The 26,782-nt window shown below is 39.8% G+C and overlaps 1 protein-coding gene across 1 annotated transcript in view; it reads right to left on the minus strand.

The window, feature by feature from the left end:
• Nucleotides 1–26,782, minus strand: part of cdh7a (cadherin 7a) — a 130,190-nt gene that overhangs the window by 98,581 nt on the left and 4,827 nt on the right. Inside the window, exon 2 of the mRNA XM_036556515.1 lies at nucleotides 16,768–17,226. Within this exon, the coding sequence (XP_036412408.1) occupies nucleotides 16,768–17,007 (240 nt within the window). The 5' untranslated portion in view covers nucleotides 17,008–17,226. The remainder of the gene's footprint in view (nucleotides 1–16,767; nucleotides 17,227–26,782) is intronic.

Below are 26,782 nucleotides of genomic sequence, written 5' to 3' on the forward strand. Positions count from 1 at the left end.
GTTCATTGTAACACTTCTGACACAGCATTAGCCTAAACACAGTAATAGAGTGAATTAAATGACACTGTAAGATTGAATCAAAAGCAGCGGGAATGCTGTGAGTTTCCCCGGCTTTAATTGAGTGTCTGGAAAACAATGTACAGTTCAGATAATCTTGCGAAACTGGTTGCAGTTTATCATCCTGTGGAAGAAGCAGCTAAGCTGTTTTGAGATGTTTGCTGTATTAGCATTATTAGCACTGGGCCAGAACACAGTCATGCATTCTCTTCGAGACGGCCACCCGAGGTCATCTGTGAGCCGTGGAGCAAAAAATACGTCTCGTCACATTGTATAGTTCAACCGAGCGCTCTCGAGCATCTACAAATTTACTTTTAATGCATTTTCCAATTACCATTAGCCTACAGCGGAGTATTTGGCTCATCTTTTAGCTAAAGCTGAAATTCACATAATGCATCCCAATCCTTTGTGAAAACAACAATACAGATGAGAATAAAGTGCTTGAAAGAGCTTATTCTGCAAAAAGCTTCTGTTTAATACTTCATCGTATGTGCGAGCGTCCCAGCCACAGCATGGCCAACGCAAATATAAAGCATTTTTTTAGGCCTACACTAAGAACAGTCTGAAATGGGCTGGCAGCAGAGACTTCCCAATGATAGTTTAATTGTGTTCTTTTGAAGCAAATTTTGCAAGGTTGGACAGACTTTATAGAATAATGGCAAAAACACCATTTAATGTAATGAATACATGTTCGAAGGTTTGATTTACAAGGTTGGAAATGACAACAACAAATCTTCCACTGTCCAAACATCAGCTTATTAAATTTTATAGATATGTAACCTATTGCATACGCTAATACACTCTTTGTTCATTTCATCAGCTCCACTCACCATATATGTGCGCTTTGTAATTCTACAGTTACAGACTGTAGTCCATCAGTTTCTCTGCAGCCCCCTTAACCCTGTTCTTCAATGGTCAGGACCCTCATAGGACCACCACATACCAGATGTTATTTGGGTGGTGGATCATTCTCAGCACTGCAGTAACACTGATGTTGTGGTGGTGTGTTAGTGTGTGCTGCGCTGGTCTGAGTGGATCAGACACAGCAGTGCTGCTGGACACTGTGTCCACTCACTGTCCACCCTATTAGATACTCCTACCTTGTCAGTCCACCTTGTAGGTGTAAAGTCAGAGACGATAGCTTATCTGCTCCTGCACAGTTTGTGTTGGTCATCCTCTAGGCCTTCATCAGTGGTCACAGGACGCTGCCCACAGGACGCTGTTGGCTGGAAATTTTTGGTTGTTGGACTATTCTCAGTCCAAAAGTGACACTGAGTGTCTGATCCACCACCATGTCAGTGTTACTGTAGTGCTGAGAATGATCCACCACCCAAATAATACCTGCTCTGTGGTGGTCCTGTGGGGGTCTTGATCGTTGAAGAACAGGGTTAAAGGGGGCTAAGAAAGTATGCAGAGAAACAGATGGACTACAGTCTGTAATAGTAGAACTATAAAGTGCACTTATATGGTCAGTAGAGCTGATAAAATGGACAATGAGTGTATAAACAAGGATGTGTACTTAATAAAGTGGCCACTTATATGGTCAGTAGAGCTGATAAAATGGACAATGAGTGTATAAACAAGGATGTGTACTTAATAAAGTGGCCGACTGGTCATATATATATATATATATATACTAATATTATAAAATATATTTTACAGAATACTGATAACTTGTTTAAAAATGTTGATTTATAACCTAATGTATTTGATTACTATATTAAAGTAATATAGTCTGATTACTTTTCATTACTTCCGTTTCCAGACATATAATTCAATAAAGACAATTTCAACTTCGACTTTTTCAGTAGGAACTTAACAAAAGGCAGTCAGGAGAACTGCAGTGTTTTCTGAAACAAAATGCTAAATTATGAGTGGCAGTTATCTGTGCTTTATGAATGATATATAAACATCCATTCAATGCCTTTGGGGTATCCAAATAAGAAACAAGCAGCTGATATTGTGCCTCACACAAATAATTATTTCATGTTTAGCAGAATGGGCAAATCTAAGACGAGCAATATATGGAAATATTTCAAACATAAAATTGTCAAAGCTGTACTGCTTAAATTGAATTGAATAGAATGACCTCTGAGACTGAAATTCAGGAAAACAAGCAATCACTCATTCAGTTCACTGAGTTCAACAACTATTCAAATGCAAGTCGTGTTAAAAACTATACTGCGTGGGACTCTTGGGATTTTGCCTTACTTGTTAAAAATCTGTTGCTTACAATACCAAAGTCATAAGATCAATCTGGTTGGAATGTTTTGAGAAGCCTCATTTAGAGTAATAAAAAATAGAGGCCATTCTAAAACTCTCAGGCTCATGTTCTTGCTGCTAAAAGGCCTGTACTGCCCACTCAAAGAACTTCCAACTCTGATTATTGTAGGAATTATGGAAATTCTTTACAGTGTAGATCAAATTAGCTCACAGCCTGTGTCCTCAAAGTTTTTGATCGACTGAGACCAGTAACCTTGAAATTGAAAGTTTCTGATAAAAAAGTTGTCAGACATAACAGAGTGCTCACCTATCATTAGTTGTTAGAAGCCTGCTGACACACATACACTCTCATCACTCCTGCAGCTCCTTGTAAACTATTCTTGGGTCACTGTAGCGAGGTGATAAAAATCTAGCTTGGCATTCTGGTAGCCGCATTCGTGTCGCTGTCTTTTGTTTGTGACATTTAACGGCAAGCGACAGATCCGGGACGAGGCGAGGACAGGCCGTTTTTTTTCTTCTTCTAAGGTGAGCTTGGCACTTTACAATATCATTTTCAGTCGCTTTCGAAAATCATCTTACCCAATCAAGCGCAGGCCTCAGATCCGCCATATATAACAATGCAAATGCCTGAATATTGGAGATAAGTCAATCATTTGCAGCTGCTAGCTTTTTACATATGGGATTGATTTGCCTGTGCCTTTTGAATGTGGTCTCAAGGTGATAGATCCGCTCCCCATTGTGATATTTCACCTGAATCAACACCTTAAGAGCGCTATATAAATGCAAATGGTATTGTATTGTATTGTGGCGCGGGCCCCGGGCTGGGGCACCGTGAGGCTCATTCCATCTGCATTGTGGAGGAATCCTTTTCTTATTGGCTGTCATTAGATTCGGAGGTGTCATCTCATATCCTCCTGCAGAAGAGTCTGCCAGCCTCCGTCAAAAAGAGCAGCTCAGCTTGTGCATGCCAGCCCGGCTTCAATTATTTCTACAGAGCTACGTGTTCAGGTATAGCAGTGTGTGAACAGTGGTCTCCAGCTCTGGTCCTGGAGAGCTAGCTTCCTGCAGAGTTTAGTTCCAGCCTGTATCCAATAATCTGCCCCACCCTTCACTTAACTCTAATGCATCTGATCCGGCCAATCAGGGACTTGGGAAGAGGTTGTCTAGCTGAAGCAGGTGTGGGAAATTGTGGGTGGTCCTAGGTTCTGCAGGAAGTTGACTCTCCATTACCAGGGCTTAAGACCACTGGTGTACAGAATGCATACATGACTGTATAGAGTACCATGCAAAAGTCAGAGACCACCCTTCATTTATTTAATTTCCTGTCAAAATGGTCATTAACTATACTTTATTCATTTGGTAAGACCTCCCTTTTGAAAAAATACATAGAAACCATTAAGTGTTTCTGTTGGTTCCTGACAATTTTGTAATGTGTTTTGGCTTTTTTAATGGGTTGATATCACAGTGTAAAGGATCCGAATGGTTCAACAGCTGACTAATGGCTAATTGCAAATGTATTTGATGGTTTCCTAATGGGATCTAAAGGTGGTCTACAGGAAACTAGCAGTCTTTATCGGAAACCATATGAAAACATGAAAACAAAGGTTTTAATTCTAATAGTTTCTTATGGTCCTTTTTCAGCAGGGATATTTAAGAGGAGTTTAGATTGGAAGATATTTCCAAAGAGAAGATATTCCACTAGCATAAGCAAAGGGAAAGTCAAATGAAAATAAGTAAAAAAAACAAACAAACTCAAAACTGAATAATATATTGCCCTGCAATGGACTGGCGACCTGCCCAGGGTGTATCCTGCCTTATGCCCAATGACCGCTGGGATAGGCTCCAGCACCCCTTTGTGACTCAGAAGGATAAGTGGTTTAGAAAATATGTGTGTGTGTGTGGATAATATATTAATGTTTTGAATTGTACCAGAATATCTCCATTAGTCCAAAACTGAATTTCATGATCTGTAGCTGGATAAACAAAGAGGTTTGTGGAGATTTTAGTTGGCTTAGAATAAACTATAAAAATAGCCAAGATGAGAAGAATTTAAATTCCATACAGCTGTATAAAGATATGCAGGCATGTTGTTTAGATTCATATTCACAGTGTGCTGCAATATGAGTAAAAGAATGGCTGCCTGAGCGATGCTACACTGCAGCTATAAGGCTTCCTTGGCCAGGTGCTTGAGAAACTCTACACTGCAGCTACAAGCCTTCCTGAGCCAGCTACGTTAGTTATTCTGCACTGTAGCTATGAGGCCTTCAGGACTTGGCACTTGAGCAACTCTACACTGCAACTATAAAGACTTCCTGAGCCAGTTGCCTCAGTGATTCTACATCGCATCTTTGAGGCTTCTCAGGACAACTGCTTGAGGGACTGTACACAGCAACTAAGAGTCTTCTTGGTCCAGCCACTTGAGCGATGCTACACCACACCTGGGATGACACTCTGAGAGACACCACACCAGCTAGGAAGGTTCGTGAGCTATGAAAATTTTGATACATTTACATTCGTGACAGATTCAGCTAAAGGACATGAGATGAGGCAAGGTTGTGCATGTGGACACAGCATGCATGTGTCGTGTGTGAGTGGACAGTAAATTTGTGTGTCAATTCTGTATCAGTAGCTATGCTTCCATTGTCTTTGTGCACAATTTGCAAGTGATAATATAATATCTGTGTGTGAGTCATTTTTGTAGTTTTTGTACTTTTTTGCTGATCAGCAACATATTTCCATTAAGCTGACTTTTAGTGATAAAAATGTGTTATGTAATGATGTCATTCCCTGCAAAAAATCATAAGTTTTGGGTCGTCAAAAAAAAAAAAAAAGCTGTTTTTGACCTCTTTCGTGTTTCCATTTCCATAGCCTGCATAAGAAAACTTTGTATTTATGAGTTTGGCAGATGTTCTTATTCAGAGTTATTAAAGTGGCAGATGAATGGACTGTTAGGCGTCTTGCCCAGGGACTCTTATGGATATAGTGTGGTGTGCTTACCCAGGCGGAATATTAACTCCCAGCCTTTCACATTCAGTGATGTTAATATACTTTACCATGCTCTTTCTAAAACATTACAACATTTTTTTTGTGAAACAATCATCTGAATAGAGATGTAGCTTGTGTGCATTTATGCATTTGTGTGTGTGTGTTTGGTCAGTGTGTGTGCGATGAACAGTATGAATGTGAATGTGTGGCCAGCATGCTGTATGTGTGCGCCACTGGCACAAGATCGCAGGTTACGACTGCCAACCTGATGACTTTCATTCGCAGTGATGACAAATCGCCTTGGTAGGGATCCGCACGAGCCAGGAAGCAGATGAAAAGGCTCCTTCTGCATTGCACTTAATTACCAAACACATGTTCAAAATCACTGCAAAGAGGATTTGGGGAGTGGGGTAGTGGGGTGGAGGGGTGGCTTGTTGAACCACAACATGAAAAGGCCTCTTTCTCTCCCTATTTCATTCTGGTTTGAATCAGCTGGGGTGGAACTCTGATGTGGTGCAAGGGGAACAGAGAGCATGTGTTTAATCTGCTCAGTCTGGCCCTTCCAGTGGCCAGAGGTGGAAAAAAAACGTTAGATCTGGCAACCTCAGCACGGGGTTAGGCTGCCACTAGCTGGCCTGCTTCTCATTAAACCCCTGTTTAGGAGGTGAGGTGCAAGTTGTTTTTGGCAGCTTGGAAAAAAAAGATGCAAATGGACTGCAGCAGCGGCAGCAGCAGAGGGGGCTTGGGAGCCCCCCCTCGCATAGAGTTACTGCACACACTCCACCATCAAAGGATCCCTTCCAATTAAAGCAGGAGCGCTCTGCACGCCTGGGCTGAATGCAAGCGGACACTCAACAGTCAGCTCCAGGATTCTGCCTGACAGGCCCAGTCCATCACCCGCAGCGAGCGGGCAAAGGAAAGAAACGGCGTAATGGTTCCCAGCCCACAGTCCTGAGGGAGCTCCACATTGCACACTGTTTTCCATGGTTTTCACACACCTGCTTCCACCAATTGACTAATTATCAACCCCTTAATGAGTTGAATGAGGTGTGCTAGAGCGGCAAAACACTAATCTGTGCATTTGTGGTGTGCCCCAGGGGCCACCACTGGGGAGCATTGAGATTCTAATAAGAAGCAGCATTTAAATTTTTTCCTGCTTGTTTGAAATAAAGAGTAAGATCTACTCTTTCAAAATGTACTATTCACTTCACTGAGCTCATATAAGCTGCACAACACCCTATTTTCAAATGACCATTGTTGTGATGACACAAACATGAACAGATTTCTGTATGATGCCCATTCAGCCTACAGCAAATGCACAGCCATTCGAAATCTCCATCTGAACTCTCCATCTGTAGCCTTTAAGACTGATATATGTAAATGATTTTGGTTCTGATTGGCCGTCTGTATTGTTCCTTGTTTGAAAACAGTCAAGACTGAAAAAGTGGAAAAAAAAAAAGTAAAAACGTTATGGCAATAAGTTAATTTTTTCAGACAGAGTTCACATTGGAATATTTGGTTCAGTACTTTTCTTCCCAGCTTACTTTTTTTTAATTGGGGCGCTACACAACAGCCAATCAGAACACATGGCTTTTACCTATATCGTTTGTAAAGGCACACTAACAAAACAGCCTCTTTAATTCTACTGGATAAAGAGAGGCTGGAACGATCATGAATAACCACACATATGCTAGGAGTGGAAAAATGTGGAAAATGGGTCCTTCAAAGCAAAACTGTCAATCAACATAATTCAATGTGATGAGCACTATTAATAAAAGCGGACTCTTGCTCAGGCCCATTCCGACACGATTGAGTCTGGAAGTACGATAATGAATGTGTACTTTCAGCAGAGACACGGGGGTCATCACTAATAATTGTTGATATTACTGAACCCACCCTAGAGACAAGAGCATGTATTATTCATGGTGCCCTCCGCGACATCCCTTCATTTGAAGGTTTTCGTTCGAGCTGGACCAATCGTATCAATATTCATCAGCCCACGTAGGGTCATAGGCAATAATTCCAGTTACTGGTGTTACAATATCAAGACGACAAAAGAATATTCATTAAAAACGCTCTGGTATAATTACATGGATGATAATATTGGTTGGGTTCGTTCTGCATGACCAGCCCTGGCACAAACCACTGGAGGCTCTTTAAAAATCAGCACTCGAGAATCTATTTGCTTAATTATTGCATTTATTTATTTTTTCTGTTTGTTTGGTTTGGTTTCTCTCTATACTCTCTATTTCAGACATGAGACTTAGGAGTCAGGTGAGTTTGGGTACTACAGAGGCATATTAAAGAACTGAACTATGCTCAGAGGCCAGAATTGGTGTGGTTTGGTGTAGCATAGCAGCATTTAGCTAATGATTATTTCTATAATCAGCTAATGGCTATTCTTTATTTTTTATTCTTTCCTCTCACTCTGCAAAGTTGTGGTGACCATAGTGGTCCACCTTGGCCAGGCTGGTCCGCTGGACCTCCTGGATATGGTTATATTGGCTAATAGTCCCCTACCAAAGATGCATATTGACTGACTTATGACTCGACTTTAGGCTTAAGACTCATGAACTTCAGCCTGAAACTTAGAAAAACAAAAAAGCAAAGCATAAACTTTAGGACCACCAATCGCAATGTGGTAAAAGAACAAAATATTTTGGTTCCAGCCTTAAATTTGAGAATTTGCTGCCAGTTTTGCCAGAGTAATGCAGTTACAGTTAGACCACTGAAGTGGTCTCATCATTCTGTAGCCGTCATGCATATAATAGGTACTGCGGGTCTAAGCTGGATTTTTATACAGCACAAATGAATGAGATTTCCAAAAAATACAGCTATTGTGCCCAATGGTACACAGTAGTTCAACAAAATGCCGTGTGTTCTCTTTAGAGAACAAGTTAACTTATTTTGACCTAGAAAATTTATAGAACATGAAATTTGACCTGGGTGTTCAAGCTCCTGTGTCTGACCGTGTGGAAAAGAACTTTTAGGGTTTCTAATTGGTTGCCCTACACTGTTCCAGACTAAAATGCAATAGAAAAAACTCTTAGGTTTTACTGTCCTGACATGTTTGAAGAATTTAAATCTAAACTTACCAATTGGTTCAGAACATTCCAGCCCAGCTTGCTTTTTGAATGGGAAACTACATGACAGCCAATTAGAACACAGGCTAATATCTTTTTAACATGAAAATGAAAGAAATGAAGATACACAGAAAGACATTACTGCTATAGAAGGATTCCCTTCATTGATTTCAACAACAATGCCAATACAAATCATGTCAAAAACTGCACTGCTTTCCAAGTATCATGACTTGGACCCCTGTAATTGCCACTTCTGTAGCAATATAACTTATAGATGGTCATTTAGCTTTCAGCAGACAGTCCAAAAAATCAATGTGTGCAAGTGGTAGGTGACTGTCTTGTTTACAAACAACAATAGTGTACACATATTAACACTTCTTTCACTGCCATTTGAAAGCTACTAAAAAAAAGAAATGATATATGTGAAAATGAAACCAACTTCATGGCTCTCAAAACTTTTTCATGTGTCACAACTACTGTTTATGTATATAAATGACCATGATCTGCTGTTGGGGAAGATGATTCTTCTTCAGAATTCTCCTTGTTGACAACAGTGATTGAAATCAAAAACTCTTCCGCAGTCCAAACAGCCAAGTTAGACTTTCAGTAGAGCCAGTGCCCTCCCAGCCCCATCCTTGGTCCATGGCCAAATCAGAATCCAGAATCGTCCGTAAAAATTCATGATTGGTGCATCTCTAATTATAATTCAGCACCTTTCCTAAGTACACAATGTGACACTCTGCTTTTTTTCTCCCTCAAACTCTTGCGATCAGTGAAAAACTATTCCAAACAACAGTCCCAGTGCTGAGTGATATGATGCGCTGCCAGGGAGATGAAATGTGACAAAATGCTTCTAATGGTTCCGCCTGTCCCCTCCGGGAGCATCAAAGTTGTCATTCAATCAAAACAGAAGCGCATTGATTTGAATTCTCCGCGCCACGTCCCTTCTGAAGCCTCGTTTGCACTCAAGCTCCTGCTTCTGCCTGCGCCTCCTCCATAAACATCACAGCAACTGTAACAGATGCTAGCAGACAGAAGTGACGTTCAAGCCAGCTAGCTGTTTCCTCTCCTACTAGGGCTGCACAGTACATTGTTTGCTAATAATTATCGCAACACTGACCTCTATATACTATATACCTTTATAATATTCAACATTCAGATCACATAATCAGATAACCATGGAGAAGGAAATTACATCAAAAAAGGTCCCACATGAAGTGTCTCTAATAACTGTGTAGTTACATGTTAACAATACATGCAGCAACAATGTAACTACTTGTAACTATTAGTGATGCATTTACTGTTACACATGAATTGCAGTAGAACAGCTTATGTAAGCATACATACATTATATGGACAAAAGTATTGGGACACCTCTCCTAATTATTGAGTTCAGGTGTTTCAGCCACACCCTTTGCTAAGAGGTGGATCAAATTAAGCACATAGCCTTGCAGTCTCAATAGACAAATGGTGGCAGTAGAATGGGTCATACTGATGAGCTCAGTGACTTTAAACAGGACTCTGGAGCAGTGGAAACGTATTCTGTGGAGTGATGAATCACTCTTCACTATCTGGCAGTCTGATGTCTGAGTCTGGGTTTGGCGAATGCCAGGAGAACGTTACCTGCCTGACTGCATTGTGCCAACTGTAAAGTTTGGTGGAGGAGGGATAATGCTATGGGGTTGTTTTCAGGGGTTGGTCTAGACCCCTTAGTTCCAGTGAAGGGAAATCGTAATGCAAACCAAGACATTTTGGATAACTGTGTGCTTCCAACTTTGTGGGAACAGTTTGGGTAAGGCCCATTTCTTACAAATGATTTCTTAGGCCCTCCTTTAAAATGAGATGTCATAAAAGCTCCTCTAGGTGTAATGTGTAGGTGTCCCAACACCTTTGTCCATACAATGTATGTATCAAATTTAGTTTTTACTGATTATTCAAACGTTCATTAATAGATGTAATAGCATACATCCTCTTATGTAATTGCACATATGTACAAAAAAAGTGAACAGCTGTTTTTCCAAGAAGACTTTTCTGATTGCAGTAGAAAGTAATACGTGTAATTATCTATATAATGAGAGTACTTGCACTGTGACTCCACAAGAAACGGTAACTTTCCTAAAGCTAGCCAGTAAAATTCACTGTACCTCTATCATACATGGCAAACTGCTCACTTATTTTGAAGTCTTTTTAGAGTTACTATGGAATATTTGTGATAACCTGATCAATCACATGGATTAATATTAATTTCATAGTACTTGTGAAACAAATTTTTTAAACAAACATAAAAAAATGGATGTTTGCTATGAAGGTGTAAATGCAGTCACAATAAAGGATGGTTTTAAAGTCACAACTTTGGTTTGGTCACAACACAAGCTGTGCTGGGTGCTAGCCAAATGTTTGGAAAATTGGAATTTATTTGCAGATGCAATAAAAATACTGATAATGTAGTCAAATACACACTTAATGTTACAATCGGAAAATCAACAATTCATATAAATGTGGTTACGCCCACTCTATTAGACATGTACACACAGAAGAGAAAATATGCTGTTACAACTACCATATGTAATTACACAAGCTGCACCACTGTAATCCATCTATAACAGTGAATCACCAGTAGTTACATTGTTGTTGCATGATTATTAATGTGTAACTACACATTTCTGAGAGTTGTAAATTTATGTTTGTGCTGCACTAGGCATGGGAAGTGAATTCCTGCATATTGGATTATATGGTTATGTTCAAACTGGGCATGTTTCAGTTTTTCCGGTGGGTGGGCTTGGAAAACTTGGAAAATAAGATGGTCATCTGACATGAGGTTCATTCATATTGTCAGAAATTTTGAATTTTATCCAAGGAATTATCACAGTAAGTTCAAGTTCCATTATGACTCTTTTATGGGGGTTGTCTTGCTCTTATTGGGGTCCAGAACCCTCCCAACCCCCTCTGCTTTTGCGAACAGGGAGAATGATATTATTGGAAGGATTGAGCTGATTTGATTTAATATTAAAATTAGCTAGTTAGCTAGTATGACATATTTTAATATCTTACAAGCTTTTCCTCCACTGTAAAAGTGCATGAAATAACGATATATGTAAACAATATAGATATATGTCTACAGACTAAATGGTGCCTGCTGAAGCATTCAGAAGAACCAGAGACCAGGGACACTGTCCCAAAGGTTAGTTGGTCAGAAGCTCAGGAATCAAAGTTGCTTCCAAAACTACCAGGTGAAAAAAAAAAAAATCTTGAAGTCATGTTTATGTGCAACTCTTAGGTCAGAAACTCATATTTAACAATAATTCTGATCTCACATAAAGGCAACACACCTACATCAAACAATCCTCACTAATCACCATACATTTTATGCTTTTTAACAGTGTTGACTGAATTAACAGTGATGGAGGATGAGGAGGATGTATGTCTGATCACTCTATAATAAAGCTGTCCATAAGGAGCCCTTCATGCCTGGCAGTAATATATTAAGCTCATATAAAGTTTCCTGCTGAATGATCTCCATATTTCATGCTGGCTTGTTCTATAATTAAACAGGGCCAGGGACAGGAAGTGAACCCCAGCCTTTTCTACCAGCCCGGTCGTGCAGGCCAGAGTTTTTGAGATCTTCTGGAGCAGAGAGGAAGAACACATGAAAGAGAGACATGAAAGAAACTCAGAAAAGGCTAAAGCAGAGCGATGACCAATGTCCAGAATACATTCACATAGTTAAACTAGCAGAGGAGAGAGAGAGAGAGAGAGAGAGAGAGAGAGAGAGAGAGAGAGAGAGAGGAAAGATTGTGTGTAAGGGAAAGAGATAGAGAGTGAGAGAAGGAGTGAGACAGAAAGAGTAAATTAGAGAGAGTTTGTATGTGAGAGGGAGAGAGAGATAGAAACAGAGATAGACAGAAAGCGAGAGAGAAGAGAATGAGTGAGTGACAGAGAGAGAGAGAAAGAGAGAAAGATTGTGTGTAAAAAAGAGAGAGCGAGGAGTGAGAGAGAGTGAGCGAGAGTTTGTATGTATGTGAGAGAGAGAGAGACAGTGAGAGAGACAGTGAGAGAGAGAAGAGAGTGACTGACAGAGAGAGAGTGAGAGGGTGAGAGAGCAAGAATGAGACAGAGAGAGAGAGACTATGTGAGAGAGAAAGAAAGAAAGATTGTGTGTAAGAAAGAGAGAGAGAGAGAAAGGAGTGAGAGGGAGAGAGTAATCTAGAGAGAGTTTGTACGGAGAGAAAGAGAGAGAGAATGCGCGAGAAAGAGAGAAAGTTTGTGCGTAAGAAAGAGAGAGAGAGAGGAACGAGAGAGAAAGAGTTATCTAGAGAGAGTTTATACGGAGAGAGAGAGAGAAAGAATGTGTCAGAAAGAGAGAACGATTGTGTGTTAAAGATAGAGAGAGAGTGAGAGAGAGTTTGTATGCATGAGACTGAGAGAGAGGGAGAGAGAGACAGAAAGAGAGCGAGAGAGAGTAAGATGGGGGAGAGAAAGAGAGGGAGGGAGAGTGAAAGTGATAGAGTATGTGAGAGAGAGTAAGAGTGAGAGATAGAGATAGGGTGAGTGAGATAGAAGGTGAGTGAGATAGAAAGAGAGAGAGAGAGAGAGAGAGAAAACAAAGAGTGAATGCAAGAGTGAGAAAGAGAGAAAGAAATATTTCATTTGACCTGGGGTGCTCAAACTTTTGCACACGACTCTGCTGATTATCATTCAGCACTGAGTCACATTCGTGTTCAGTCACTTCTGTTTTGCCTGGATCTTTCCATTTAGGGAGCTGGAGATGTGCCAGGGCCTAATAAAGCTCAGCCGGCTGTCTGAAACACACTGCGTGCTGCTAAAGAGTGTGTGCGGACGTGTGTGTGTGTGTGTTGGGAGATGTGCATAGAGACACACAGCCCAGTGTTTTATGACAGGTGGCTGCCTGAAGCGTTTAGCCGATCCTGAGAGGTCTGTGTGTTTGAATTCAACACTAATACGACAACTGTAGCCCAGAATACATAAAACAGCATGAGCCCCAAATCCACACCCAACATAGTACAAATAAAGGACAATATTCTCCAATTTCATGGGCAGCCAGGACTACTCCTAACTCTCAGCGTGCTACTAATCCTTACATCGGCATTAATCTGGGAGCAGGGCTGTGAAATCTGCACGCTATCAAAGAGCCGCGATCAAACAATGCATCAGATATTCATTAAACAGACATGTTCATCCGCACATCCGGCCATTAGCAAGGAGCCAGCGACCGTCAACGAGACGCACTTAAAAGCCAAAGCAAGGCTTTGATGGGAATATGCACGTCAACTTACATTTCGCCCAGCTCCGCTATCAAATAGAAAGCTGCGAAAAGCAAATATTAGAAGAGGCTTTAGCAATAGCAGGAGAATAGTAATGCGCGGTATTACTAATTCAGATCACAAATGGAACAAATGTGGCGAGAGCAGCGAGACGGAGGGCGAGGGGAACTTCCACTGTTCTTTACAGCGGAGCTGAGCAGGAGCTCCAAGCAGGACGCTCATTACCCGCCGCCCATAACGCATATTTAACACCTGCGGCTGGAGGAATTATCAAGAATTCATATTGGCTTTCGTTAAGGTGGGCCATCTAATGAGGAGTCAGGAGTTTTAGCAATAAAACTAATGCACAAAACTTTCAGAGCATAAAATTGGCTTTGAATTTCAACCTTTTCATGCTCACTTTCTAAAATGAGCGTTCTCACCTTGACGTGACTGACATCATCCCTTTCTCACCTTTACTCCTTTGCTAGTTGAGTCTAATAAGTGGTGTTGGGTGGTCAGGTGCAGATGGCGGGACTACAGTCAAGCTCCAGAGAACTAGTGAACAGCAATAGTGGCTTCTAGGCACTCAGGACTCTACAAACAAACATGTCAGCTTTGCTAACGGGCAACTCCTGTCAACTCTTGGACATGTCCTGACCCCAGAGTGCAGATCTGGGAGACACCTTCCCCACAGATGTAGCAAATGTGTCGAAATAACAAAAAGAAAAGCCAGACTTGGTTTCAAAGATGTTGCATTGGTGTCAGAAGTTGTTCACACAAACAACTGAACGCTAAGTCACCAATTATACTATTCATCATGCATAGCCAGAAACCTGTCACATTTTTTTCTATCAAATTGAAATACCCTTACCCTGTTTTAATGTTGCCTCTACATCATCAACAGACCAGTGCAATGTAGCAGAACCATGGACATTGGTATAACATAACTATGGAAATGAGTGGTGAATCAAAACTGAGGATATGTGAACCTCTAATGGTTAAATGCTTTTTAATCTTTGGATCCACATCCCAATCCTGCCCATCAACACAAAGCACACCTATAGAACTGATGTTGACCAGCAGTGTTCATCTAGAATTTGCCAGCATTACCAATAATTTTCATGGCTGCACTTTCAAGTGAAGAGGAAGGCTGTTTATTAACTGCATTGCCTTTGTAATTTAAATACAGAAGACAAAGGTATGATAAAACTACAGAAAAATGACAAAAAGTGGTGAAATATTTAGCACCCAAGTGGTTCAACACCATAAGTGTTGGCCCTATCTTTAGAGTCATCAGGAGGTTGCAAGTTCAATCCCTGCTGATGCTATAGCCCTCCATGGCCAAGACAGCCTCACTCTATCTGGATGGGTAGGTACATAAGCACAGGCATCTGTTAGCTAATCTAACAGAACTGGTGGTTAGTATTCTCTTCCAAGGGTGTTCAGCTGTCCAATGATGTCGCATTAGCAACAGTTTCAAAAGAGGTGGTGGCTTCACACGACTCAGAGGAAGCTTGTGCTGCCTGTTACCCTCTAAGCACTGGTTTTAGCATTTGATTGGAATTGGATTTGGCCAAATTGGGAAGAACTTTGGAAAAATTACAAAAATTTGTTTTATGTAATTTTTGGTTTTCACTTTCAATTTTTGGCCCAGTGTTTACTTCACTTCACTTTTGATTTCAGCCAAGAATTTTTAATTCATTGCATCACCTTCGTGGGTGATTTCATTTTACAATGGTATGAAAGGTTGGACGTTTCAATAAAAGTCAGTTCAAATGCACATTTAACTGACAAAAATTTGCAACAAATATCTTAAAGGTCTAATCAAAAATGTTATTTCAAGTATTCAATTTCAAAAATGCTCGAGTGAAGTACACATTTTCCAGAATAGTTCAGAAACTTGTTGTTTTACATTCTTGGACAGTCTACTTTAGATGGACAATCAACCCACAGTATAATTTTATTCCTCACAGCTAGAAAGCCAGGCAGACCTACCCTAATTGGCCATTTCTCCCCAACCTTAAGCCAAATAAAGTAAGTGAGAAATAATGGATTTCCTCACTGAATGAACCTATTCTTAGACATACACCTGAGCTGAGAGACGTCTTTTTATCCACTGGGTGTAAGTGCAGCAAGCTTTCACCAATAATGAAACAGGTGAAAAATGTGTTAGACGTGATAAAAAGAACTTCCAGCTTTGAAGGTTCAACAGGAGTTTGCATTGCAAGTCCTGGTTGTTTTTTTTTGCCAGGAGTTACCTGCAGTTTGAATGCTTGACTGTATGTGATATCTGGTGACTTGGTTACGAATGAAGTAACGCTTTAGAATAACTTTGTTTAACCCATTAAATGGCCAGGACCCACCAGCGGGCCTAAAGTTTCATCACACACTTCTATAAATTAAGAATAACTCGATCAGTTTGCAGTGAAGTCCCTATGGTTATTAAAAATAAGCCTTAGTATGTAATAAGACTGAGATTATAAGTGGTTAACAAACCATTAGTATGATATTAAAAGTTGTAAACAAATCATTACATCGAATTACTGAGATGTATAACATTTTAATAGTGACATAAGATGTATATTTTGCCTAGTGTGTATTTATGATAATACAATATATTACAACTAAGCAATTAGATAAGTCATGTGTGAAGTTATAACCTCTGTTAATAGATCTGTGTACAATATCTATGCTTTAGTTACAGACCTTATTGCAGTAGCTAAAGTTGAAACTGTTCATAATTAGGCCATGTTCCCTGCTGATTTTTGGAGTTTATTACATTCTCAAAAACTTTGTTTGCGACTGGGAAATCAGGGCTAAAATTGCTCAGGGTATCACAACTGGGAGAAAGAGGTGTAGACACACTGCCGAATGAGTGCAGAAACCACATCACGTCGTTCTTTCATGACAGGCACTTTTCGCACACAATAATTTATGTGAAAATAGTGTGATTTGCACTGTTAGATCAACAAGTCATTAGATTCAGATTTAGATCCCAGCAATTCTTGGATTTTAAATTAACATAAAACGTGTTGTATATGATTTCCCCCTTTATTTCAGCTACTGTAAAAAAGTCTATAACTAAACTTCACAGGTGAGTTATCTAATTACTTAGCCATCAGATATTTCACATGCAGAAGGTTTCCATTCCTTACCTTGCCAACATAGAGCGGGTCATCTCCTGTGTACTCCTCCAGAACAAAGAACTGGTTCCACACCCAGTTCCTCTTGTGCCTAAGAGGGACGGCTCCCGCCTCGGCACTGGCGGGTCTGCTAGATGCTGGATGCAGCTGGACTGAGTTCAGGGTCATCCCCCAGCAGCAAGACTCCCATTGAACCAGCATCAGCAGGATGACTATGCTTAGTCCACCCCAAACACTACAGCTCCTGCTCATGGTGCAGGTGGTAGTAGGACAACGCGAATGGAGGGAACGATAGTCCAGGACACTAGAGATCCAAAGCGCAGGGAGGTACTGGGCAAAAAAGGGTGTTCAGCACTTTGAAAAGCCTGAGATGGTGCCGTTGAGGCACCAGGCAGCCAGAGTGGCAGTGATTGATGAGGCGGACCACAGCTTGAGCGGACGGAGATCACGGCTGAATCAGGAACGCCAATCCTGATAGACAAAGAGAGATAGAGAGAGGGAACAAAAGAGAGAGAGAGATTGGAGAGTGTCAGTACATGCAAGGCTCACTTTGCCACCGCATGATATTACGCGCTCTTGGACAAGGTTAAGAATGGATTCCTTCATGTTCGTCTGATTCTTTCAACTGTTTTCTCCCTGACGCCGATGCTAGCGCCGCTACGCAATTGACCCCGAGATTAAGTGGTATCTTTTGATATTTCAAAGCGAGGCGTCAAGAGTGCTGCGGGTGAGCAAACAGACCCACACTTCTCTCCTCCAGACGGCTAGTTGACAGCACTACCGAAAGTGGAGCACATTCGTCTTAAGGGCAGAGAGCAAGAGAAGAAGGAGAGAGAAGGGAAAGTGAGCTCTCGAGGGAGGAGAGGGAGAGAGGGAAGACAGAATACGCGTTATATGGGGGGGGGGGCAATAGAGCAAAAGAAAGAGAGAAAGAGAGATCAATTGCTGAGAGCATTAAAACAAATGTATGCCACTCCAAGTCCCCATAGAGAAGGCAGGAGCTGAATGAAAATACCTAATAGTGCAATAAAAATACAGCCTGTCTTTGCATTCTTCAGCTTGAGAACCTCATCCTTCCTTGCTGATTGGGAGTACTGCATCCTTGCTAGACGTTCACCATGGCCCACTTCCCACCTTGATGTGAGCGGCCGTAATGGAGAAACGACAGAACAAGGCAGCTTTGACTTGGAACACGCCGTGGCGCCCCATTAGCAATGCAAAACTACAGTTCAAAAGGATGTAACATCGGTTGAAGTGACAAAATTCCAGTCACACAGCTCCTCCTAAGCAGTCCTGGGGGTTCTCAGAGCCAGCGAACCTTATACATGTTTCAAACTGCCTTTTTAAAATCAAACGTTAACATTCCGGGAGGAAAGAAAAGTTCAAACGGAATTTAGGCAGATCCCGCAGATGTTCTCTGGAGGAATCCGTCCTCGCGGTAGTTCAAACACGGCAGCTGAAGGCCTTCTGGCCCAACACTTCATTCTGAAGTTGTTCTGGGCGGAAATTCATCGTTATCTGCAGAAAAAAAATGGACTTGACCCTTGCAGATGCTGAACTGGCTACAACAATCCTAATTGAATTGGAGCTTGAACACTGAGGTACTTCATCTACACAAACCCATCCATCAATCGGGGACTCCTGTACTCATCAGATAATAACTAGCAGCCACTACACCAAAGATTTTTTCGATCAATATCTTCTGCCAAGCATGTGTTCAATTCAATGGTGACAGTTAGCAGTATTAGCATTAATATACAGTACATGTAATGAATAATGCAGTTGGATCTCAGAAAGACTGTGGGCCACAACATAAATCAGCCCTCATTATAAATCAGTCATTCCATGCCAGCTCGCCCAGGCCCTGCCCGGTCATTTCATTGATTTCCAAGAAAATCAGTTTAATTCATACAAAATTTCAAAGTTATGCTTTTTTAAATAAATTGCCTTATTAGTGTCTAAATTGCATCTTAAATATTGATCTGCATACAGAGTGATTGAACCGAGCTGAAAAATTGAAATATTGAAAAAATGCAGTACTAAGAATAATACAGAGTGATTCAAAAAGATTCATCTGATTTCAAAGCGCCATATTTTTAAAACCGTGAGGCACCTAGGAACCAATCACTACAAATACTAATTGAAAAAGGGGATCATAGAGTTTCTGACAGTCACTGGAAGATCCCTTCAGTCTGCCAGGAGATGGAGACCCCTGAGCAGAAAGCATTTTGCGTTCTCCACTTCAATAAGAGTGAATCCCTCATAACTGTGCAACATGATTTTTGTCGGCAGTGAACCTCCAACAGCTCAGACCGTTCGTCGTTGGTTCCACAACACTGGATGGTCTCCGAAATCGCACTGAAAGAGCCGTGAGTGCAGCGACACCCGACATGCTCAATCCAGTATGGGATGAATTTGACTGTGGCGTTGATGTTGTCCGTACAGCTGGAGGAGGTTCATATTGAGCATTTTATGCTCACTTAAATCATTTACAATTTACTGCAGTGTTCTGTACTGATTTACAAGGGAAATAAATCATTTTGAAATCAGATGAATCTTTTTGAATCACTCCGTATTTTACTAGATTTGTTCAAACAAATGACTTCAACAGGTTCATTTATTGGTGGAAGTACTTTAAGGTCAGTAATGGAATGATTTAGTTTTTTTTTGTTTTTTTATTTATTTATTTATTATTATTATCATTTATTTATTTATTTTTTTGCAAAAGTAAGGTTTCATATAGTATTCCTACTTTTATAGTAAATTATTATTTTCTGAATCCAATATATGAGGCTACACTATGGCATACCACCTGAAAATGTATTTTGTAGGTTTTTTTTTTTTTGGCTCTATATTTTATTTTTAAAAATCAAACTTTTTTTACAACTTTTTCCTCATTGAGGGCAGGTATGTCTGATGAACATATAAAGAAAGAAGTGATTTGATGTTGTCATGGTTTAATAATTTTTCCAGAATAAGATATTTGACTGAGATGCACAATGTAAATGAACGCTTACTGTTCAAGTTCTGTATGATTTTTTAAAATATGGAATTCTATGATGTGACTGGACAAGGCTTGGTGTGGAATGACTAAAATGTCTTTTCAGTGGTTTTAAAATCACAAAGCTTGACATTTCAGCTTGCTATTCAGTGCCATCTCTGAACATTTTTGGTACCCTGTGTGATATCCTCACCCACCCCAAAGATATTAAAAAGTAAAAAGTAATTAACTAAATATAATATCAACACTTATAGTATTCAATTGTGTCCTCTTGTTATCTTTATTGCAGCTTCCATTCTTTTTGGGACTTGCTTTCAGTTTTGCTGTGATATTTTTCCACACCTTCAACATTCGGTCTTAGAAACCGGTTGCATTTTCTCACCACCAAAGTAATCCCAAACACATTTAGTGATATTGAGGTCTGGCTCTGGGATGGCCAGTCCATTGTGCTTCTTTTTTAGCCATGTCCTTTCCTCAAGTAAGGGCTTTTTGACAGCTACACATCCTTTCAGACATCCTTTCATAGTGCTGAGTTGTCTTCTCACAGTGGAAGGATGGACAGAAACACCTGTGGATTTTTTTCAGATCTGAGGCAAGTGGAGCTATATTTTCTCCTCTTTCTCAAAGATGTAGTCTACCAGGTCTTGCAAGGTCATTAGAAGTCCAATCCTTCTCTATATTTTTCTCTACATCCCTTTTAAAATGTTTTTAGCTCCAATTTTGGATATTTTTTTTTTCTCTTGCTTTCCTTTGACACTCTCCTTCCTCATACAAGTGGACCTTCACAGAAACATCTCTTCTGTCTTTTGGACGTTTATTAGAATGTTTACTTTTTTATGTTGTCATAAAGGCAAACAAATATAGCAGCTGGTGAGACACATACTCACTCCCTCCAAAACCAAATGAAGCAAATGATGTTCCAATATATTGAACATTGGAATTCGGCGTATGAAATTTTGCAAGATTTTGAAAAGTCAGTTCCACTTTAAAATAAGACTAACCTTATAAAGGATTCATGAATGGTTAAAGATAATTTTTTAATGGTTATTTATTAAGTATTAAACACCTTTAAAGCATTAAGAAGCATTTACAACACGTAACTAAAAAGGGCAACACTGACCTGCTGTTTGCCAAATAGTGAACCCATATTCATTCATATTGTTAAAGCTCAGATTTTGATGTTTACTGATCTTACTTTGTCTTCATCAGTCAGCATTAAAACTATACTGTTGTTTATGACCTAAAAAACCTTGAACAAACTAATTTAAACCATTAACCCTTAACCCATTAACCCATTAAGTCTTATTTTAATTGGCATTCAGATTCAAACAAAAACTAAACATTAATTCTGTCTATGATATGGGCTGTAGTAAAATGAAAGTAATATGTGTAATATTACATTTATATCTATGTAATGTGTAATATAGCTTATTTAATGTTTTCAGACTTTTTTTATCAGTGACCTTGATTGTTTAAACCATTTGTTCATTTTTGGTATATTATTTTAAATCAGTGTATGTGCTTTGTGTTTTAGTTGCTCTTAGTTTAATATGATACAACAAATATTATTAAATATAATATAAAAATTAATGAACATTTTAGATGTCCAGCTTGTTCCACAAGTTCATAAACTTTTCATGCAACTGAACATACAGTGAACACAAGTAAATTTTAGTGCTTGCTTTGTGTCTTGTTATGTTGATGATGTTCATTTTTCAAAAACTCTCACATGTAATGGGCCTAATTCCAAATGTCCAGTACACTGGACACTGGACATTATATGTTTCCAAGTAAACAAAAATAATAATTCACATATTATGTTATTTAACATGCAGCCAAGAACATGTTTCATAGCAAAATATTGCTTCTAAAGTGTTCAGTTTTGTTACTGATGCCCAACTAATCCTCTAGTAAGTCAGCTAATCCTTATCCAGCCATCCCCAAACCAACTCCCAGAAGTGACCACTGGTAACCACATGCCTTTATTACCAGAATGAGATGCATAAGGTGCTGGAATGGAGTGGAAATGTGATCTAGATTGGGGCTCATTCTGAACAAAAGGCTGGCGAGACTCAGATTTAAGATGCAAAAATCAGAAAGAGCTGATAAGGAGCTGATCTAAAGGGGAGAAGCAGAGTAGCAAAGCAACAAATGCATCCTTCAGGGACTCTCTCTCCCTCTCCCTCTCTCTTTCTTGGTCTCCTTCTCTCTCCCTCTCACACACTCCCTCACATCCCTCCCGTCCAGATTGTGAACACTGTAGCAGAGTAATTCACAAAGTATCCTTCAGGGACTCCCCAGCTCCCAGCCTCTCTCTCTCTCTCTCTCTCTTTCTATGTCTCTCTCTCTCTCTCTCAGACTGCGAACACTAGCCATGCTGGAAAGGAACAGACTGTCTCGAGCCTTCGCCTTCCAGAGACCCAGAGTGCCAGGTGCCTCTGAGGGGAAATGTCTCATCTAAAGCCTCTAATCTCCATCAGAAGCCTCCCTTTACTCGGGAATTACAAGCGCTTAGCTCACTGATTAGATCGCTACACGTTTCGCTAGGTAAATTCAAGAAAACGCTGAGAAAACAGCAGAAGCTTATATGAGCACAGGAGTCTTGCCAAAGTAATGCTCTCTCTCTCTCTGCCCTCCCTCTCTCTGCCCTCCCTCTCTCTCCATTGTCTCAATTATCTCTGAGCCACAGAACCTTAATTCAAGTGACTCCTGGGCCATCAGAGAACAAAGTGCACCCCGCACTAAGCTTTTTGGGCCAGTTTCAGGCGCAAACTGGACATCCATGTTATATGCAAAATGATCCCAAACGCACAGTTTAAGGTCTCCTTTTAAGGGAGGAGATGTTGGACGTTTGGATGTATGTTACTTTGGACAATCTTGTAAATTTACACATATTCAATTCAATTCAATTCAAGATGAAATCAAACAGCACTTTTTACAACAGTTACAGAGCAGCTTTGATCCAGGTCCAAGCCTCAAGTGAGCAAGCCAATGAGAAGTAACTCTATACTGTAAAAAGTGTTTCATCAGTTGTATCAATGTAAAAAAATCACATAATATTGTAACATGATCTAGTTTTTTTTCAACCGAAAGAAATACTTTGAAAGAACGAGTCTTTAAATCAAAGTAATTTCTATTGAATTTTATTGAGTAAAATTAGTTCAACTGCTTGTTACCACATGAAGTATTTTTTTTTTAGGTTGAACTGATGAAACACACAACTTTTTACAGTGCATGAAAACCAGTCACTGTTACTAACTGTGTTACTGTTACACTGTTACTATCACTGATTCATGTTAGAGGCATATCAGAGTAAGAAATAAGAAGTAGATCTATGAAAACCAGTCACTGGTACTGACTAGTAACAGTGTTACAGTGTTACTGTTACAGCCACTGACTACTGTGATAGACCTATTTGAGTAAGAAATAAGATGTTACTGACTAGTAACAGTGTTACAGTGTCACTATTACAGTCACTGACTACTGTGATAGGACTATCTTAGTAAGAAACAAGATGTAGATCTATGAAAACCAGTCACTGGTACTGACTAGAAACAGTGTTACACTGTTACTGTTATTGACTGCTATTAGAGGCCTATTAGAGTAAGAAGCAAGAAATAGATGAAAACCAGAGACCCGAGGCCTTATTACAAACAAGTATCATCAGTGGAATTATTGCACTGAACAGTATTGTCATGATTATTTCATTTGCAGTTCAAACAGCCATCAAGTAAAAGTTATTCATTTTTCAGGCGATATTTCTGAGGTGGTTAGTTATAAGATACCCCACTGAGGGAAAGGAAAAAAATCTAATGAAAATAAGCAATAAAAGAAAAAAGCAGGAGTTACTAGAAGTGGAGATAAAAAAATATTGAAAAGAGACAGAGAAAAAGGGATACAACTGTTCAAGACATTGTAGACCACCAAACCTGTCACCATCAAAGAGACAGAAAGAAAATCAAGCTGCACTTTTGCTTGTGATCTTAAAAAAATATCCACAGGTGATTCTTTCCATCTTTCCACTACTGTGACAAGATAACTCAATGCTATAAGTCAGAAAGGATGTGTGGCTGTCAAGGCGACCTTACTGAGAAAAGGAAACAGATTAAAAAATTGCACTAGAACAGCAAAACTGGACATGTGAGATGTGGAGTGGGGTTTTATGGACTGACAGGTCTAAATTTGTAATTAGGATTACTTGGATAGTGGGGAGCTGAAAATGCAACCAACTTCTAAGATTGAACTTTGGAGGTGTGGAAAAATATCGCTGCAGGTTTGGAAGACTGAAAGCAAGACTTCAGAAAAGAAAGAAAGCAGCAATAAATGCAAAAGAAATATGTTTTCTGAACCTCACTTGTCCTTAATGGCCATTCTGACTTGAAATACAGCCAGTATATTAGGAGCCTGGTCACTTCCTATTTCCCTCGTTATATCAAAAACATGACTGCAAAACACCAGAGGGAGCCCACAAGCAAGTCCTTAATAAATGGGAGTAAATGGAGCTAAACGGCTAAAAACTAAAAGTTAAAATAGTTTCTAATCACTCGCCCAGAACTTTCCTTTAATTTCAGAAAGCAGGAGGATGTATTTAACTAAAAAAGCAAAGAAAACTGACCTGTATGTTTCCAGCAAACAGGTTTTGGGCAGCAGGATGCTAACATTACTGCTACTAAGTGCAGATTGGTTGGTGAGCGGAGCATTTTATTGGCTGTTCGCACTCACAGATGTCATGAACGTACATGAGGTGCCATTTTAAACTTCTATAACTCGAGTTTAAACGCATTTCAGTGTTTAGGAAATGATTGTATTCTTTTAAGTTAAAGATATTTAAGCATTCATAAACAATGATTTTGCTCAAATGTTCCATCTTCACCCATTTATTTTGGACTCACTCAGGAGTACCTCTTTGAGAAACCCAGAAGACATTACAGAGTGGGGATTCTTCTGGCTACAAGTTCTCTGCTTGAAATTAAACCCATGAATGGGTAGTCTGACTTTTGCATAGAACTTTAAGAAGTACCACATGTGAGCAATATTGAGCCTGCAATGTAACACAATGCAAATGTACCCTAAAAGGTACAACAGTGGTTTTAAGGTCCAATTGTGTACCTTAAAGTTTTTAAAGTTTTTAAGTTTTTTTTCCCAGTAGAAAAGTACATATTTGTACCTTTTCATAACCTAATGTTTTAAAACAAAGCAATAGAATAAATAGCCTGGAGACGAGACGGGGTGTGTGGAGTCAAACCAACTTAGAAAATATCATTTCAATGGATTATGCTACAATTATGTTCCCCGACTAAAGGTACAGAGATGTACCCTTGGGGGTACCACCCCAGTGACAAGAGGTGTACCACCCCAGTGATAGTTTTGTACCTTTTTTTTCTGAGAGTGTAATGCATACATTTTCTCTGACGGTTATGAAATTACCATATAATTAGCAAATAGGCAAGTATATTACTTAATAATTTATGATGATGACTATATTCTGCACCAATGGACTGTAACAAAGAGACTAACGCCTCTGTGGAATGTTCTTGGGAAAGAAATGCATGTATAAACACTGCTGTCTCTTCACTACTGAGCTTTTATTTTCTTTTTGTCTTGAGCTTGTTCCACTGTTACATTGCACCTTTTAGACCTTGTGCAGAATTAGTGGGTAGGGCTACGCACAGCCGAGCGCTAATTTCAGGTACGTTCTGACTGCGATCACATCAAGGAACATTTTGTGCTGTGCCTGCACTCGTACGCATTTCTGTCTTTGGGTATTGAGATGCAAATGGTGTGATAAACCGCAGCAGTGAGGTACGTGTGGAAGAATACTACAAACAGAAAGTCTGTATTTTTACATAACTAACAATCTGCTGTGTCTATGTAGACTCTTGCTGCCTGGTGAGATGTAGGACCATCCGTCTGGACCTGATTGACCTCTTTAGAGCTGTTTGCATGTGCATTGCACCCACCTGCTGTGATGAAAAGCCTCACCTCAATGATCCCTAGATTTTAATGAATAGTCGACCACCACACAGAAACTAAACTTGTAATGAAATTCAGAACTGCCAACCTTGCGTGAACTCCTAACTTGTTTCTCGCTCTTCTAAACCTGCCAATCCTAATCTTTCACATTTTCAAACATAACATGCTCTATATGCCTGACACAATCAGTACATTCTCAGAACTTTTTGATCTCAGTGCTTCTGTTTAATCTTTCCTACTAAAACTTGTTCTACTTGCTTTCTAACTTCTCTATCCTATGTGGCCCAGAGGAGGATGATGTTTGAGTGTTTGGTCCCACTCAACATTTCTTCCTAGTGCTCTTAGGGAGTTTTTCCTTTTGAGCGTTGGTTCCTCTTAGCATTCCTTCCTAAAGGCTATTTGGGAGTTTTTCCTTTTGAGAGTTCCTTCTTTATGCTTTTTGAGAGTTTTCCCTTTTGAGTATTGGTTCCTCTCAGCATTCCTTCCTTATGCTTTTTAAGAGTTCTTCCTTTTGAGTATTGGTTCCTCTCAGCATTCCTTCCTTATGCTTTTTAAGAGTTCTTCCTTTTGAGTATTGGTTCCTCTCAGCATTCCTTCCTTATGCTTTTTAAGAGTTCTTCCTTTTGAGTATTGGTTCCTCTCAGCGTTCCTTCCTTATGCTATTTGGGAGTTTTTCCTTTTGAGTATTCGTTCCTCTAAGCATTCCTTCCTTATGCTTTTTTGAGTATTCATTCCTCTAAGCATTCCTTCCTTATGCTTTTTGAGAGTTTTTCCTTTTCAGTGTTGGTTCCTTTGAGTGTTCCTTCTATATGCTCTTTGAGAGTTGTCCCTTTTGAGGATTGGTTCATTTCAGCATTCCTTCCTCATGCTATTTGGGAGTTTTTCCTTTTGAGTATTGGTTCCTCTCTTTGGTTCTTTCTTGTGTTCTTAAAGTGTTTGTCCATTCGAGTCTTTTTATCTCTCAGTGTTCCTTCTTCATGTTCTCTGGGAGGTTTTTCTTTTGAGTTTTGGTTCCTCTCAGTGTTCCTTCCTCGTATTCTTTGGGAGTTTATC

This window comes from Colossoma macropomum, unplaced genomic scaffold (genome assembly GCF_904425465.1).
Source record: "Colossoma macropomum unplaced genomic scaffold, Colossoma_macropomum, whole genome shotgun sequence".
NCBI classification, from domain to species: domain Eukaryota; kingdom Metazoa; phylum Chordata; class Actinopteri; order Characiformes; family Serrasalmidae; genus Colossoma; species Colossoma macropomum.